The following is a 17,173-nucleotide window of genomic DNA, read 5'->3' on the forward strand; positions in this document are numbered from 1 at the left end:
AGTTTTCAGGGAGTACAGGCACATAAAACATGGACAATGAACAAGTTTAACTGATGAATAAATGCTGACTCTATATTACAGTTATGAAATGTAGTATAAAACAACCCTAGACAAAACATTTCTAAGTAGAAATAAAATTTTTAAGTTGATAGCATCACTTCATATTTTTTATCTGAGTACTGGCTCTTTATGCATTTTTGTAATTAGCTATTAAATGCTTTATTTAATTATGAGTACACTGAAAAGTAGTGCTGGTGATTATCAGTGAAGATTGTGGTTTCATATCTTTTGTTTTGAGCTGCTTGGCTGTGCGTAGGCTCTGCAATTCTTCTTTTAAAGACCCAATAACACAAGTTCATTTTGTTTGAAATCATACCTTTAAATAGCTTTTTTTTTTCCTGGTTCTAGTGTATAGTATCAGATGTATTCTGCACACTGGAACTTTTAATGATTCTCTTACAGTCAGGGCAGTGGTTATATTTTGTAGCCAACGGAAGAGCATTCACTTCAATTTCATCATTGATATAGGCACAAAGCCAATAGAAGTTTGGAGTTTTAATGGAACAAATGCATCTTTAACAAAAATGGGTTACAGAATGCCCAAAGGCGAAAACAAGCATAGTAAAAGTAATATTTTATATGTTCACAAAACATTTACAGTGAATTCCAGCCATTAACTTTGGGAAACACAGATGAAGATGAATTAAACTTTAAAGCACTCTTAGCACATGGTCTGTATGCAGTTCTGCAATTGCTGGGTGCAGTAAAGCCATTTTCAAGACTGTGTTAAAAATTGATTGTACAGGGCGCCATCTAGAGGAATGTGTTTTAATTTGGCAAGTGAATAATCCTGTACATGTAGTTAGTTATACATCTAAAAATAAGTTTATAGCCAAATATTTAGCTGTTTATAAACATGAAACAAGCCACTTTTTAGCAATGCAGTGGCTATGGACTACATAATTTCAAACCTTAAATGCTTAAATCCTCGCCAGATGCAATTTATTTTATATCCATAGTGGTAGTAAAATCTGTTTTTTCATATCAATGCTCCATATATTATTCTAAATTTAGCGTAAAGCAGCCTGATAAAGATCAATTTTAAAGATAATGTGGCTACCATTAGAGGCATAGACAAGCTTTAATAATAAATGAAACAAAGTGTTCATTACATGAAGTAGTTCTAACTTTAGTTTGTGAATGATGTGAGATATCAATAGAAAGTGCACACAACTGTGTTAAGCTCTTTGCTCCTGAAGATACCAGACTGTACAATAAACATTTATAAATTTCCATGCTAACAGTGAATCAAATGATTTCCAATGTAAAAACATAAAGAAATACTTTTTTTAGTATGTTAACTGTCATATGATTTCTACGCCCCACCCTCCCAATGCACAGGCTGGAGTTTGTGACTGATTTTTAAAATAAAGCTACCCAGGAATTCATTCTAACTTGCATGTAACGTGAACTTGTGTTTTACAGCTAGCTCTTGGCAATGTAATAAGTGCGTTGGGAGATAAAAGTAAGAAGGCAACTCATGTACCGTACAGAGATTCAAAGCTTACAAGGCTACTTCAAGACTCCCTTGGGGGAAACAGGTACGGGAATATTTTGCATGTTTCATTGTGAATGGAAGTGAATGAGTACATGATCTTCAGAAAGTAAAATAGCCCTTAAAGAGAGTTGTTATCTTTATTATTGTTTGTTGGTGGGAGGTTCCAAAACTAAATGACTGTTATGATTGGAAATGACTGTTATGATTGGAAATGCTGGCAACGCAAGGAAAAGATATTAAAGAGGCTTTTTGCATCATTCTTTTCAATGCTGTTGTAGCTTTACTAGACATGGGGCTTTGAGTTACCTGGAAATGATAACTTCTAAGTAAAGGACAAGTCCTTCCTCTTTAGATTATAGGTACCATAAATGTTAAATCTGTTATTGTGTCGTAGCCTTATGAATTACAGCATAGTTTAAAGCCATGGTGGCTTTCTGCTTCAAGCAGATGTTTTTGTTGCTTTTTTTTAACCTGAATTGTTAAACAATACTGGCTTTTGATGTGTTGCCAGTATAGTAACAGAGGAGGTGACTTTGACTTCGTCTATCTTTAAATACAACTGTAAAAACAAACAAACAAAACAAAACAAACAAAAAACACCAGAATTCTCCCTGGAGAACTTCGTCAGACTATTGCTATTTTAACTTCTCAAATTTTGTGTTCTCTGTTTGATTTTTTTTTGTCACTAATTTCCCTTCAGTCCCTTTTCTCATGCCTTTTCCCTCCCCAAGAGGTAGCATTGTGGTTATCTGCGTGCAGTTATCCCATTATTTACTCACCATCCAGTTACAGGTATCATCCAGTTATATTTCTTCATTCAAGCCCTTTGCCACGGTTTGTGTTGGTTACCATGGAGGTGACTGCATTGCATCCACAGGGCTAAGGCTTGGGGATTAACGATACTGTGCCCTTACTATTTATATTTATAATTGCATTTCATATTGTGAAGTCCTCATAGATGCTGGCTGCTGCTGAAGCTGTGCCTTGTAAGAGCCAGATGAAGGCCTAAAAGCAGAGAGGCGTTTCTGCAGAGGCATTCACGCTGACTTTGATGTCAGCCTTACCTCTCAGGAAAGCTTTATTGTTGGCTGATGTCTCTCCCTGGATGTCCGCTGGCTTGCGTCAGCATGTGTTGCCATCTATTAGCTGGGGAGCCCAAACCACATTTGCAAATTAGATTGTCTAGCTCCGACTGCTGCCCTTGTGGGCACAGGCTCACTGTCTGCTCTGATCACCATGAGCAGGAGCTTCATGCGGCCAGTTCTCCTTGCACAAAGTACCCTTTGTTGTTGAGCAAGGCAGCTTAGCACATACACTGCCGTCTTTTCATAAAGGTTGTCTATTTCAGGATATTGTGGATATGTCCAGTTATCTGGTAGTGAGTTAGAGACGAGTAAAATCAAACAGCTGTGTCACCAGAACTGTTTGTACGACCCTTCTCTGTCTATGTACTGCATAAAGACGAGGAAGAGAGGCTTGGGCTCTGGAAGCTCTAAGCAAACATGCAACATGAACATGTAGAAAGACAAAAGGGACCGCAGTTAAGTATGTTTTAGCAAGCTAGTACATTTATTGCTCTATTTAATCTGATATGGCTGACTGCTGTCCTCAGGGGGGCAGGAAGTATTCTGGGCATTTCACAAAAGAATAGGGAGAAGTGGAGATTTCTTAAATCACTGCTCTGTTCTTCAGAGATATAACTTCAGTAACAGTCTGCAGTATTGCAGCACAGAGATATAAAAAATGGGTAAAATAAAGGCTAGGATTTTCAAAAGTGTTTAACGGAGGAAGAAACCCAATAATAGGGAAAAATCAGGAGAAACCGAGTGCATGACTTCCAAGCTGTTTCTGGAAATAACTTTACAAATAGCATTTCTTGACTAATTTTATATCAAATACACCAGCTAATAGTCACTTTTCAAGCTGCTTCTAAAATTGCACTTTTACTGAAATATTATTTTAATTTGACTCAAAACATTTTTTGTCTGGTAGCTCAACTGCTCCCTCTTCTGTACTTCAAGAGAAATTACAGCTTACTGTAAAATGCAGACAGCGAATGCAGTTCCAGATCATTTACAAGGTTATGAAGATATATTATTTCTGTTCCTGACGGATGTTCATTTTTTTTCTCCCACCCCTCATTTTTATTCATGTAATATACATGACAAGACAGGTAAAAATTAGTAATTTGCTGTTAAGGAAGAGTTGCACATTGTAACACAACTTAAATAATTTCATATCCATGCTTTAGCAAACAAACTGTGGGAAAACTAAATTTTAATAAATATGCATTTTTTCCTCAGGGAAATCAGATTATTAGATTCCTGCTAGACTTTTCCATAGCTTTTCAAATTCCACCCTAGGTACTACAGTCCACATTAGCCATTCTCTTTTGCAAATACTTAAAAAGATTTGCTGGTAGTGATTCAGGTTAGAATATAATTCAGGTTAGAATACAAATACAATTCTGTAACAGTTTTGAAGCAGCATTTAAGCATTAATGCTTCTTGAGTTATTCAAGTTAAAATACGGAGCACTCTCTAGATTTCAGGGAGGCATTTTAAAGAAGTGGAAAAATAAAAGGAGTAGAATGGTGTTTAAAAATGAGTCCACTACAAAATGCAGATAGGAAAGTGGAGTTTGAGTTGCTCAGTTTTTAAGAAAGCTAGCAGAAGCAGTTGTCTGAGGCTTAGAAAAGGAGTCAGATTCTAAACTGAAAGCACAAGTAGTCCTGATCTCAGAATTACTATTATTTTCTTAATCTAGCATATTCATATCTTTAGGACTAAACTCCACAAGTCTGGAGAGGTGATGCAATGGTACACAGGAGATCTGAGAGAGAATTGCAGAAATCTAGTCCTGTCTTATATACTGAGTCTTTCCCGTGTCCTCAGGCTAGTTACTCTTTTTAGTTTAGTTTCCCAGTGTGTAAGGTGAATATAATCACTTGCCTCACAAAGGGTTTCAAGAAGTAATTTGTTTTTCTTGATCTGAAATTACAGAAGGTGAAGATCAGATCCAGTCTGTCTAATGCAGATATTTCTCCGTTGCCCTGAAGACAGTGCACTCCTAACACAACCACCTAAGCTTCCACGTACAACAAAGAGAAGCACGTTCCTCTAAAGCCTGCTGGGGATGAGCCAGTCACCTCCTAAATATGTGTTTTCCCCTGTCTGTTGAGAACTTAGGGCGTATTGGTGCCTTTAAGCTAGGATCTACAGCTGGAATTCTGGTTCTGACCCCTCCAAACTGTTCTTGTCTCATGTGAAATAAGAGTGAGTGTGATCCTGGTTCCTCCCCTTACCAGGCGAATAACTAAAACATTAGGCTGGAATGAAAGGCATTTTTTTCTTTGTTTTTTTCCCCCCCACCTTTTTTTTTTTTCAGTCTATTTCTTGGAGCAGGGAGCATGTACTCACCTTGTATATCCCAAGATGGGATGGCTAGAGGGTGGAGAGGAGCCCAGGAAGTAGTTGTTTGTTTTGGGCATAGAGCTCAACTATGGCTCCTTTTTATGGAGGTGCTCTAAGCTTAAGTGGTGTTGCAAAACATGGAATTAATTTCTTGCCAGGTGTACGGAGGATAAGTACTATCTTTTGGGCTTCTTTTGGTATAGCAGATATTTGGAGCTGAAGAATTTAGGCAGTTTGGATCTCAGTAGAAAAAGATAGGTGGAAGACAGGTATTTTATGAAGTTCTGGGCACATATGGGCAGGTGAAGGTGAGTGTTTGGGCAGCTTCCAGATTAAGTGGGTAGCACCTCATGAATTAATTAGTCCTGACAACTAACATGATACAAATCACTATTTGAGGCCTCAGGTTGCCTTGAAGTATTTTAATCTCAGTTTACATGTGATTAGGAAAACTGAATATAATCTGAACAAGATTTCTAGGAACATCAGTTAATTGCTTTTATAATTTAACATGTAGAACAATTAATGATCTCTCTCTTATACTATGCTAGGGTGATACAAGATGTAACAGTGCTGGAACTTTGTGGTTGACAGTCTTCTGCTACAGTGAGCTAGATCTAAAAAAAATTCACAAATGTTATGAAGTCACTGCATCTTTTTTCACCTTCTATATGAAGACCCATTAGCTTCTCTGTACTCTTTTTGTTCTTGATTTGTAAAGCTAACCTATGTTTGTAACTTGCAGTCAAACACTCATGATAGCGTGTGTGAGCCCGTCAGATCGAGACTTCATGGAAACCTTGAACACATTGAAGTACGCAAATCGGGCACGAAACATCAAGAACAAGGTGATGGTTAATCAGGATAGGGCTAGTCAACAAATAAATGCTTTGCGCAGTGAGATTACACGGCTACAGATGGAGCTTATGGAATACAAAACAGTAAGTGTATCCTTTTAGGATTTCTTCTGCTCTAAAATGATTATAGTTCTACAGCTTGTTTTCTGTTGGCTGATTCCATTTCACACACTAAAAAAATTGGGTAGTAACACTCATTTATATAAGCACTTCCAGTCATTACCAGATGCTCTCATGCTTAGTGATGAGAAATAGTCACTTTCAAAGTGAAAATGATCACAGTTTAGATTGGCATATGAAGGAATATGTGAACAGTTATTGGGTACTGCTTTTAAAAACTTACTAGAGAGCTAAAAGTATTTGTGTTTTAAAAATAGTTTTTAAATTATACAAGCTAAATAGTCATACTTCACAATGCCCATTTCTTCCTGAAAATTTAAACTAAAGATAATGCTTTCAGCAATAAATGTGGTTACCAAATAGCATCATCTTCCTCTGTTATACTTGAGATAGTATCCTGATTTAATACAGATTGACTTTTCATTTCTTAACCTCCTCAAGAACTTGTATTTCAGGCTAATATGGAGCTATGCAGGCAGGACCCAAGTGCTAAGATGTTGGCCAGACATCAGTGCTTTGAAAATTATCCATACTGTTTTAAACTCTTTGAGAGAATAGTATCTTTTACTATAAGTATCTATGTGGAATTTTAAGCAATCTGTGGCTTGTCTTTGCTATTCTTTTTTTAAATATAGATCAGCATTTACTAGTAATAATAGTAATAATATCTGTATTTCCTTAAGGGTAAAAGGATTATAGATGAAGAAGGCGTTGAAAGCATCAACGACATGTTTCATGAAAACGCTATGCTGCAAACAGAAAACAACAACCTGCGTGTTAGAATTAAAGCAATGCAAGAGACTATTGATGCACTGAGAGCCAGAGTAACACAGCTTGTGAGTGATCAGGCCAACCAAGTGCTAGCCAGAGCAGGTATGCTGTGGGTGTGCTGTGCATGCTTGTGTGTAAACTGCTTAATAAGTACATGAACTCAAATCAGTTACATGTTCTTGTTGCCATGTTTCCCATGGAACAAAGAGTTGAATATGGAAAAGGTAACGTGGGTTCTACTTTGGCAGGGAAAGGTCCCCATCTAGCTCTTTTCTCTATTTCTGGTGACTTCTATAGATAGAAATTGTTTGGGACTGACTTTACCATTCATGTAATACTATGAACAACATGAAGTGTGAAATAATCCCTTTGGATAAGAATTATTCTATGCTTAGTTACACACGGACTTAAACATTTTGCTTTGGGGAGGACCCAAACACAGATGGGTGACAGTTGGCTTGCTTTTCACTTCATGGAACAATCAAGCAATTGAAATACCACAAATGCATTGTCCTTCTTGTGCACTGTTTGTCAGATTCCTTTTGATTTATAGTACGTCTATTACTAAAAGTTGTTAATATAGAAACAAATGGAATACAAGAAATTATTTTTAATAACCCTGATCACAGGACACAAATAAGAACCACACTCTTAATGCAGCTTAAGGAGGAAATATTTTTCACAAATCAGAAGATCTAAATGTGTAGTCTGTATGACTATTTCTCTTTGCTGGTACATTGCGCCTAGTAGCTTTATTGAGATATTAATGCTGTTGTTATTCTCCCCCACCCTCCAAGGAGAAGGAAATGAAGAAATTAGCAACATGATTCATAATTATATCAAGGAAATTGAAGATCTCAGGTATTTAAATAATATGTATTTGAATCATTTTTATTAAAAACAAATACTAGTAATGTTAGCAAGTAAGTACTTCAATTGACTGATCATTGTGTTTTACTGTGTGAGGATTGCTTTAGGACAGTGGTCCTTCAGCTTCTAAGACTATCTGGTGTTGCTTTTGGACACAGAAAATTTAAATGTTAAAAATGAAGCAGACAATATAAATGTTGTTACTTGAATGATGATCGCAACTTGATATTGTTGCACAAAAACAGCAAATTTGGCCATGTTGTTTTATAATAACTTCATAGTCTGGTATAAATGATAGTACTGATAAATTACTTATTAAAAATTAAATTAAAGGCATTAAATACTCTAGATATTTATATTTTTCTTTCTGGGAGCTGCATTATTGGAAAAAAAAAAAATCTGTCCTATTCTCACTTAATGATACATAATACCGTAGCTTTCGTTTAATGTATATACATGTCTGCATATACTGTATGTATCTGTATATATGTGTGTCTCTATATAAATATATTTGTCCACTTGGGTATTTGTATATGATATATGTGCAATGTCTGTACCCACTGGGTAAAATGGACTGACCAGGGATCTACCAGTTTTATTTCATAAAACTTCACCTTGTATTGCAGTTTCTTTTAAAACTGAAGATAATGCATTGCAGTTACAGATACTAAAGAGGTGTACTTCTCCCTTTTTTTTTTTAAGAGCAAAATTATTAGAAAGTGAAGCAGTGAATGAAAATCTTCGACGCAACTTGTCAAGAGCTTCAACAAGATCAACGTACTTTGGTGGACCATCAGCATTTTCTGCTTCCATGCTTTCTTCAGAAAAAGAGACAATGGAAATTCTAGATATAGCCAAGAAAGATCTAGAAAAGCTGAAAAAAAAAGAAAGGAAAAAGAAAAAGAGGTGGTGTATAAATTATAGTGTTATTTATTTATTTTTTATTAGTAAAGGGATGTGTTATTTTATTAACTTTGAGAATTTAAAATTCGTTGTTGGTGTGTGGGTTTGGTTTTTGAACTGCTGTTCCTACAAACCCTTTTACACGTTGAATTTATAGGTGTTTTTCTCTTGCATCTTTTCTTCCAATGAAGTATATGGTATTTGTAGAACGAATGTCTCCAATTTAATGACCTTTTTATATTTTATAATTTTGCGCAACTGTAAAAGCACAGGTGCTCTCCATAACTTCTTTTAAGCATCTGAAGTTCAAAAGAAGTTTTCAAGAACAAAAATTACAATTTTTTTCTGCCTTGTGTCAAAAGTGATACAACTTTCTGAAGAAAAGATATTCTGAATAGCTGGGAATTCTTTGGTAGCTCTTGGAATGGCTTCTTTTGCTTTCTCTGTCTTCTGCTTTTATGAATGTTTTTAATTTGAGGTTTCCTACTTCTCTGCAACATCGTGCTTTGCTGTTTTTGCTATCCAGTTTCTCATCTACTAAAATGCTCATAGACATTGATATAAATGCCTGTTCAGACAGCAGTTAGTACAGCAAGGATTTGTTTGTGTACTCCAAGACTATGATTCCGTTAAAGATATTTCCCTTTTCCTTGAAATTCTCCATGCTTCTACTTTATTACTTTTTCTACTAATGGTCCTTCAGGCTTTTTCTACAAGTTAGAAGTAAATCTAAAATGGTGCAAGCCTGAAATGTGGTAGAAATGTAAAGTAGCTTTGGGTTAGTGAGATAAGACCCCCTGCAATTTGGGGTATTATCTATAAATCCATACATTATATGAATGTCTGATACTTCTGGAAAACACTCCTTTTAATTGTAAGTAGATTCTTTCTTTGCATCTCATTTTATTAGGAAACTTTCATGGGGATTTAGATAGATTTTTGTGTGTCATGTTTGTAGGAACTTGAGGAGAGGGTGGAAGTATAAAATGAAATCAGCAGAATCCTCTGGCCTCTGTTCAGCCCAAGACTTCAATGTGTTCTTTAACATATTGAACAAAAAGATGGTGGTAATACCTCTTATTTGTAGGAGATGTTCACTTAGAAAATAAAAACCCTCCACCAGACAAACAGGAATAAAAAACAACCCCAAAACACCTAAGAATGAAACAAAGAAAAACACTTTGTGAAGTTTTCTACAGTAGTAAAAAGAGTAGTAGTAAAAAAGTAGTAGAGAACCATAGAAAAATTTAAATTGGAAGAGCCCTTTTGGTGGCCAGCCTATGTTTCAAAGTGGGTCTTGTGTTCTATAAAATGGGATCATGCTATCAAAGTGCTGGTACGGATTGAGTCTATCTAATGGCTTGCCTGCAGATTGCTAAATAATGTTGTATTTCTGAGGTGCATTTGTTAAATTGATAAGAAGTATCTTTATCTTATAAAAGATAAGATGCTTTCATATCTTAGCATCTGTAAAGATTCCATAGATGCTAGGAAATAACAGAATTTGAGGGATTATCCATTCCCGGAGTGCTTCCATCTGATTAATGAAATGTAAAGTCTGTGTTCAGGTTACATCATTGTGAATTTTGATTCTATTGAAATTTCAGGAATTGGCAATAGGTATGCTAATGTACTGCAAAGGGACTATTTACCCTGCAGTTTAGTAGGGATTCTTTGCTCTACTTCTGTTTTCTACAGGCATTTAGCTGCTTTTACTGTACTATTTCTTTAAAGGGTTACTATTATTTTAAAGTCGTCTAACTAGCAGTTTCCTATTAAAATGGGATTGGTAAGCCTAGTTACTCACTCCGCCCCATCTGCCACCTTTCTTGATCTGCTCATTTTCTGGTTAAGGGTCAGTATGATTGATTAAAGGTCTTAAATACATGCAACTCATCCAAGTTGTTCTGAGGTAGCCTGAAGATCTAAGAGCCAGTTTTTGAATGAGCAGCAGGTATGTACTGCTTCATATCTGTAGCCTTTAATAAGCATCTGTCATAAAGACTATTGGAAACAGTTTTTGACTGTCTTTTTGACAGTTTTTGAAGTCTTTTGACTTCCCTAACCTTTATTAAACTAAATTAGCAATAAAATGCCATGTGGTTCAGCATGTTAGCTCCTAGCTGGTACTGAAGTAAGATAGCAGGCGGTGTGAAATAGGCTCATATTCAAAACTCCCTAATAAAGAGAACATGAAGAATTTAATCAGTTCTTGAAATTTAAGCCATCTCTACTGTTAAGTCATCCAGACGCTTCTTTGCTGCTACATCACCATTTGTTAAGAAGGAAAAAGTACAAGTAAAAATACTAACATTTTATACATCTCATTGCTTCTGATGCATTTTTTTTTAAATAACAAGTAATCACTGGCATCTACTTTTTGAATCCCAGAGAAAATAAACTGCAATTCTTTTTACTTAAAAACAAATAACAAGACTCCAAACTACAACAAAAAATTGCAGTTTGAAAAAAGTTGGTATGAGTTATATTCAGAATATATGATTTGGAATATTACTAAAAAATTCTCATTAGTATTTTATATTACAATATCTTACCAGCATATATATAAAACTAGTGCATTATTTTTGTCTTGGTATATTGCTGAGGATATGCAACTTTGTTTCAGTGACAGTACTTATTGAACTTTTCAGTTCTTTAACTTCCAATTTTAAGTGGCAAAAGAGGATAGAGTGTCTTTGTGTTTTTTTTTTTTTAAGAACTAAGAGATTTTTGAATCCATGTTAGAAATAACTCTCAAAAGGAAACATATTTTCTATATCTAAAACTTCTTCATTAGTGTAACTTGAATTTACAGTTGTTGACAGTGACAGATTAGATAACCTACAAATGCTGCTTCTTTGTTTTCTATTTACTTTCCAACTGTGCAAAATGTATTGCCTTTTTACTACTTGTTGTCTCTTGACGATATCTTTTAAAATTTCGTTTTTAAACTCCACAAGCTCATATATCATTTTTTACCTTCTTATCACTTTTGCTTTTCACTGTCTGGTTTGTCCTTCATTGGCTTGGCCTTCCAATACTGTACCTCGTGCTTTTGAAGGCTACAGAAACTTGAGGAAAGCAGTCAAGAAGAAAGAAGGTTGGAATATTTCCCAGGTTTTTAATTAACTGTAATTTCAATTAAGTGGTTGTCATACATGAAAAGAAGTTGGGTAGATTCATAAGTACCTCAAAAGTAGGTCCTTCAGCTTTTCAGAATTCTGTCCTGTTTTGGCTTTCAGCAAGTGCCAAGGAGGAAACTTCTGTTGTGGAGCTGAGGTTGACTTTGGGATTGCAAGCAGTTGTGGGATGGTGGTGCTTTTGGGAGTCGCTATAGAATTAAGTAGATTTCTTTCTTGCATGACCTGTGTGGGATGAAGGGCAGGAGGAAAGTTTTGTAGCTCATATAATAGGAAATGTATAGCAGGCAATATACCGCCGTAATAATTTTGGCATGTGACCTTCATACCTCAGTTAAGTCTGCTCACAATCCCTTTGATTTTTTTGAAATCGCATTACTGAAGCCTTGACCATTCTTTCAGTTCAATTTCAGCCAAGGTAATAGATGGAGAGCAGTTACTTTAAAGGCTCTATGACTAAAAAGAGAAATACACTGTCCTTAAAAACTAAAGTAAAGGAGCTTTTATTTTTCAGCTGTCTACTTTGATTCAAAAAATCCACACTGGATTCATGTAGGATGATGACATGAATCTGCAGATCAGTAGTATACCTGTGAAGCAGTCTGGGTCTGTGTGGAGGAGCTGCTGGGTCTCCTTCCTCCTGTCTTCTCCCATTTATTAGGCAGAACACAAGTTCTCTGTAGTGGCGAGCTCTGTACTGTGTGCAGGAGAAGGGAACCTGGGAACTTATCTTGATCTGTATGAAGATTGGAGCTAAGATCTATTAACATTTAAGCTTATTAGTCAACATGAAACAGAGCATGTTGTGGGTTGAGTGAGATGAGAATCTGTGGAAATGAGATTGCAAAGCTCAGTGTTTTTTGTCCAGCATTTGCTTTCTGGACAATTCTGGGTAGATTTTTTACTTCCAGCCTCCAGTCTGCTGCATGGATTCAGCGGATCCACATGAATGCCCTCTGCCTTGCTCATCGTCAGCTGCAGCTGGATTCAGTTTCACTGGTGATGAGTAGGGCAGAAGGAACCATCTAGCACTGTAACCAGTACTCTTTAGAATAGAGCTCCGTCTTAAAAGTGACTTTTAAATTTGAGTAGTTTCTCAAATCCGTTGAACGTGTCTTGTCACCGCACTGAGGACTGGATTTGTCAGTTAGGTCTCTCAATGCTCCCCTTCCTCTTGTGTCTACCCCTGTTCTATCACAATTTCCTGGCTATTGGGGATTGTTTGGGTTTTGCATATGTAATTCTAGAGGGACTGATATTTGGTCCATGACAATTTGCAGAGTGCCATCAATTTTTGAATTTTAACATTTGTATGTGGCATCTCAGCTCTGCACTTTAAAAAACAATAATAATAACAATAAAAATTGATGAGACATCATTACAATTACAGTTCACAGTTCAGGTCCTTTAAAGAGGAAAGAATATAAAGGTACTTAGCATTTAAATAAATTTTGAACCATACTCTGAAAAACAGAAGCATGGAAATATACTGAAATGCAATGTTGATTGTTGGGAAAAGTTTCTTTTTGAGATGCAATCCTGTTGCAAAAATTCAGTATTTCTCAACTCTTTTTGTTGTTGTATCAATCAACGCCTATTTTGAGCATTCCCTTGATGTCCAAGTAGATAACTGATCCAAAGAGTAGGTGTGGTACTATAGGTTAGGAAATTTTCTCTTAGGGTTTATGCATAAGATTTCAGACAATCGTAGGCATGTTAGACTCTGTTATAGATTGAGAGTGTAGTAATGTCTATACATGTATATTGCACCTGCACACAATGTTCTTTCCTTGTTTAGTAAAAGCTATTTTGGGTACACTGCAACTTCCATGCAAAAAGAATACTTCTGCAGTTTACAAAGATTTGTATTTTGATTGTTCCAGCTGTGCAATATGGACTAAAACAATGTGATACTCATTAATATTGTGTAAGCTAAGATTAGGAGTGATTAAACATTATTTTATTCTGTGTGGGAATTTGGAAGTTGTGTTTTACCCATGCCCAACATCTATACTTTTGTATGCACTTTGTTTTTCGTCTTTATTTGAAATTACAACTTACTGGTTTGGGGGATGGGAAGCACTTGCCATTTCAGTTTGTGAATATTTTGTGTATGTGCCTCTTCTGCTAGTGTTAAAGATGACAACACAGATAATGAGCAAGAGAAGAGAGATGAAAAAGGCCCTTCGGAGAGAGAGAATAATGAATTGGAAGCAGTAAGTATTTATAAGTACTTGTGTTGATTTATTTATTCTCTGTGTACAGATTTACAAGGTTATAGAAAGAAAATTAGGAATGAGTCAGGTGAATATTGTTGCTTCCCAGTGATAGTAGGAAGCAAATGGGAGATGGAGTAGCGTGGGTGTGTTTTAATGTCTTTCTCCTCTATGTTTTGTAGGAGGAAATTCAGGAAGTAAGTGATCATGAGGATGAAGAAGAGGAAGATGATGAGGATGAAGATGACATGGAAGTTGTTGAAAGCTCAGATGAGTCAGATTCTGACTCTGATGAAAAAGGTGATGTCAGTGAAATATTTTGTAGAATTTTTGGTACAGATGCTATCTGTAATTCTTTTTGTTGTTGTTGTTTATGATTTTTTGGGGCAAGTCAGATAGCATGTTGTCAACCCACTATTAATAATGCTCTGTGGATTGTATGTCCAGGGAATTCTTTGTTGCCTGTGATGCTAAAACATATAATCTACATCTGATTAAGCGTCCCCATACTGGCTTTAAAACTGAACAGAAGCCATCAGGTGCTTGACAACACATTTTTTCTTTAGTTAGAATATCTGAAGTGAAAGGCTTAAGTATTTGGTTATTTTTATGAGTCTGGACTAGTCACCAAAGTGACAGCTCCCATTTGGCTAATTTGGGCATGGGTAAAATTTAATTTTGAAATGCTGGGAGTCCATCAGCCTTCCTAATTTTGCAGAGGTTGTGTCTATTTATGTAGAAGCATCAACAGCTGCTGTACTTGTGGCATGCAAATTAGTATAGCTAGAGTGAGAGATAGCATTACCATCAATTCACTCATGTGAGTTGGGCCAAATGGGCAAAGCAAGTCTGTTAATTGCTTCCTGTTTGAGAGTCACAAGCAATTAGCAGCATTTGCAGAACCTAAAATAAATAAATAAATAAATCTGGAGCACATAATCTTAAACCAAAAAAAGGATCCAACTCATCAAAGAAATTAATTAAACTTCTATAAACCTTGCAGTTGGGTTAATCCTTTTTCCTTACTTTTCCCTCTGACTAGTCTCAATCCCTTCCTCATTCCACTTAACATGAATGGGGCAGCTACTCTCTTCTTAGGATTTTGGTAATATTTTTTTTTCAAGAGCTAGAGAAGGGAAAGTCTCCCATTGGAGTCCTAGCAACAGCCAGACTTTCATTCATAAGCCCAGCAGGTTATAAAATCAAAGTTGTTCTCCAGCCCTGAAGTGACTCAGGTCTCACAGTCTGTGTAACTTTTGTATGGGGAAGGAGAGATTGCTGATGGTGAGTTTTAACTGTAAAGAATTAAAACATTTGGGCAACTAAGTTTCAGTGAGAGAGATCTTTTCCTCCCTGTTTCTCAGTTTTATCATGGAGAATGTTTAAGGAGGAGACTTTGTCATGAATTTCAGTAATGGTTTCACTTGCTTCATTGTGTTTCGTTTAGAATTTTCGTATGTACAACGACACGTCAGGAAATGACCTTAACATTGCAGGGGGAATCCATATTTATGTGGTCACTGTTCTGTTAACAGAAGTCTTAATTATCCATATCTTTTTATTTCAGAAAATTATCAAGCTGACTTGGCAAATATCACCTGTGAAATAGCCATTAAGCAGAAACTGATAGATGAGCTAGAAAACAGCCAGCGGAGACTGCAAACACTGAAAAAACAATATGAAGAGAAACTAATGATGCTACAACATAAGATTCGAGACACTCAGCTTGAAAGAGATCAGGTTCTTCAAAATTTGGGTAAGAAGTAAAAATTATTTAAATCTAAATGGTAAGATCTCCAGGTTGAGTTGTTTGCTACTTTCCTTGCCTCTTTTTGCAAACACAAGCACTTGCAGAAAACAGAAACAGGTTTGTACCCAAAATGCTAGTGAGTCATACTTATTTCATTCTAGTTTCTACCAGAATTGAGAGAGAAATTTTTTTCAAAAAAACTACTGCTACTGACAGTTATTTGATTTTACTTGAATGAGCATTTTCAATTTTCTAGGAACTCTCTTTTTTTTTTAACATATTTCTTAAGACAGTACATGAATTAAAAGTTTGTTTTAGCGCCAACCTCCCCCTTTCCTTTGGCTTGCCTAGAATAAGAATGAGAATCAAAGTGGCCTTGCAGAGATGTTTTACTGACTACCACATATTTAAATAGAGTTGTGTTAAGATGAAAAATTATTGGTGGCATTAATTGAGCCACAAATAAATTGAAGTTTGGGAGGGTACTGGGGGAAGTTTTTTTGTTGTTGTTGTTGGTTTGTTTCTATTATTTCTTTTTAAAAATATACTATATGTGCTTTATCATAGTTACTCTGTATGCTTTTGCTGTTCCCTTGTTCTTCCTTAGACCTTTCCTTTTGATCAGCATCAGAATGTGGTTATTAGGCCTGATGTCTCTAGGGACCTGGTTTGACTGTTCTTGTGATCTTGTGCACGTGAACAAGCATGTGTGTATCTGTGTCTTCAGGTATTTGGATATTTATTGCCCAGTGCAAAGAAATCAGAAGGAAAGTAGTAATATTTGATCCCTTACCCAGGAAGGCATAAAAGATAAAGATCTTGAAACAGTGCAGGTGACAGGAACTAGATACAAAGGACATTTTTCAAGCATATTGTGAAAAATGCTAAAAGCAGAGGAAAGAGTCTTCTGCTGTGGCTGGCAAAATGAAAATATTGTAAACAAAAGCAGACTAAGAATTCCCTTTTGTTCTAGGTTCTGTAGAGACCTATTCAGAAGAAAAGGCAAAAAAAATCAAGTCAGAATATGAAAAGAAACTCCAAGCCATGAATAAAGAACTGCAGAGACTTCAAACAGCTCAAAAGGAACATGCACGATTGCTTAAAAATCAGTCTCAATATGAAAAGCAACTGAAGAAATTGCAGCAGGAGGTGACAGAGATGAAGAAAACTAAGGTATATTTCAGTATATTTAAGTGTCTTACAATGAGTGTTTGTTCACTGGAAAATGGGTTGAGATCGTCTCTGCGTTTATCCCCTGGATAATTCTGTTCTTGCTGTCAGCTGCTCAAAAGACCGAAAACAGAAAAGATTTGACGACTGTGCTATTCCTATGTGTGCACATGTGTGTGGGGAGTCCTTTTAGGTTTAATGAACAGATATTACTGCATCAAACGTGGAGAAGCTTGTGCTGCTTATTACCTGTTATTCAGCACTGAGTGAAAAAGACACATTAGATGGAGAAGGGAAATTGCTAAAAGCATGTAATATACTGGAAGATGGTAGTTTGGAGGAAAAAAAACTCTTTACGTAGTGGGGGATGGGAATAGCACTTCAGTGCAAACAGCTTATCTAAGT

At 36.0% G+C, this 17,173-nt stretch overlaps 1 protein-coding gene and 1 long non-coding RNA gene across 14 annotated transcripts in view; both read left to right on the forward strand.

The window, feature by feature from the left end:
* KIF21A (kinesin family member 21A) overlaps positions 1–17,173 on the forward strand; it is a 91,891-nt gene that overhangs the window by 38,751 nt on the left and 35,967 nt on the right. For 8 of the 13 annotated variants that reach the window (XM_080577485.1, XM_080577493.1, XM_080577496.1 and 5 more), the window contains exons 7-16: positions 1,486–1,601; positions 5,717–5,912; positions 6,632–6,821; positions 7,517–7,580; positions 8,292–8,495; positions 11,554–11,592; positions 13,764–13,848; positions 14,031–14,148; positions 15,416–15,604; positions 16,572–16,771. In XM_080577485.1, coding sequence (XP_080433611.1) covers positions 1,486–1,601; positions 5,717–5,912; positions 6,632–6,821; positions 7,517–7,580; positions 8,292–8,495; positions 11,554–11,592; positions 13,764–13,848; positions 14,031–14,148; positions 15,416–15,604; positions 16,572–16,771 — 1,401 coding nt within the window. The remainder of the gene's footprint in view (positions 1–1,485; positions 1,602–5,716; positions 5,913–6,631; positions 6,822–7,516; positions 7,581–8,291; positions 8,496–11,553; positions 11,593–13,763; positions 13,849–14,030; positions 14,149–15,415; positions 15,605–16,571; positions 16,772–17,173) is intronic. The other 5 variants (XM_080577492.1, XM_080577489.1, XM_080577494.1 and 2 more) reach the window with 1 other exon arrangement.
* Positions 1,610–5,498, forward strand: LOC308188451. Its single transcript, XR_013945511.1, has 2 exons — positions 1,610–3,638; positions 4,561–5,498. It is a non-coding gene; the product is annotated as an uncharacterized lncRNA (long non-coding RNA).

This window comes from Anser brachyrhynchus (genome assembly GCF_964034855.1).
Source record: "Anser brachyrhynchus genome assembly, chromosome: 1".
Lineage (NCBI taxonomy): Eukaryota > Metazoa > Chordata > Aves > Anseriformes > Anatidae > Anser > Anser brachyrhynchus.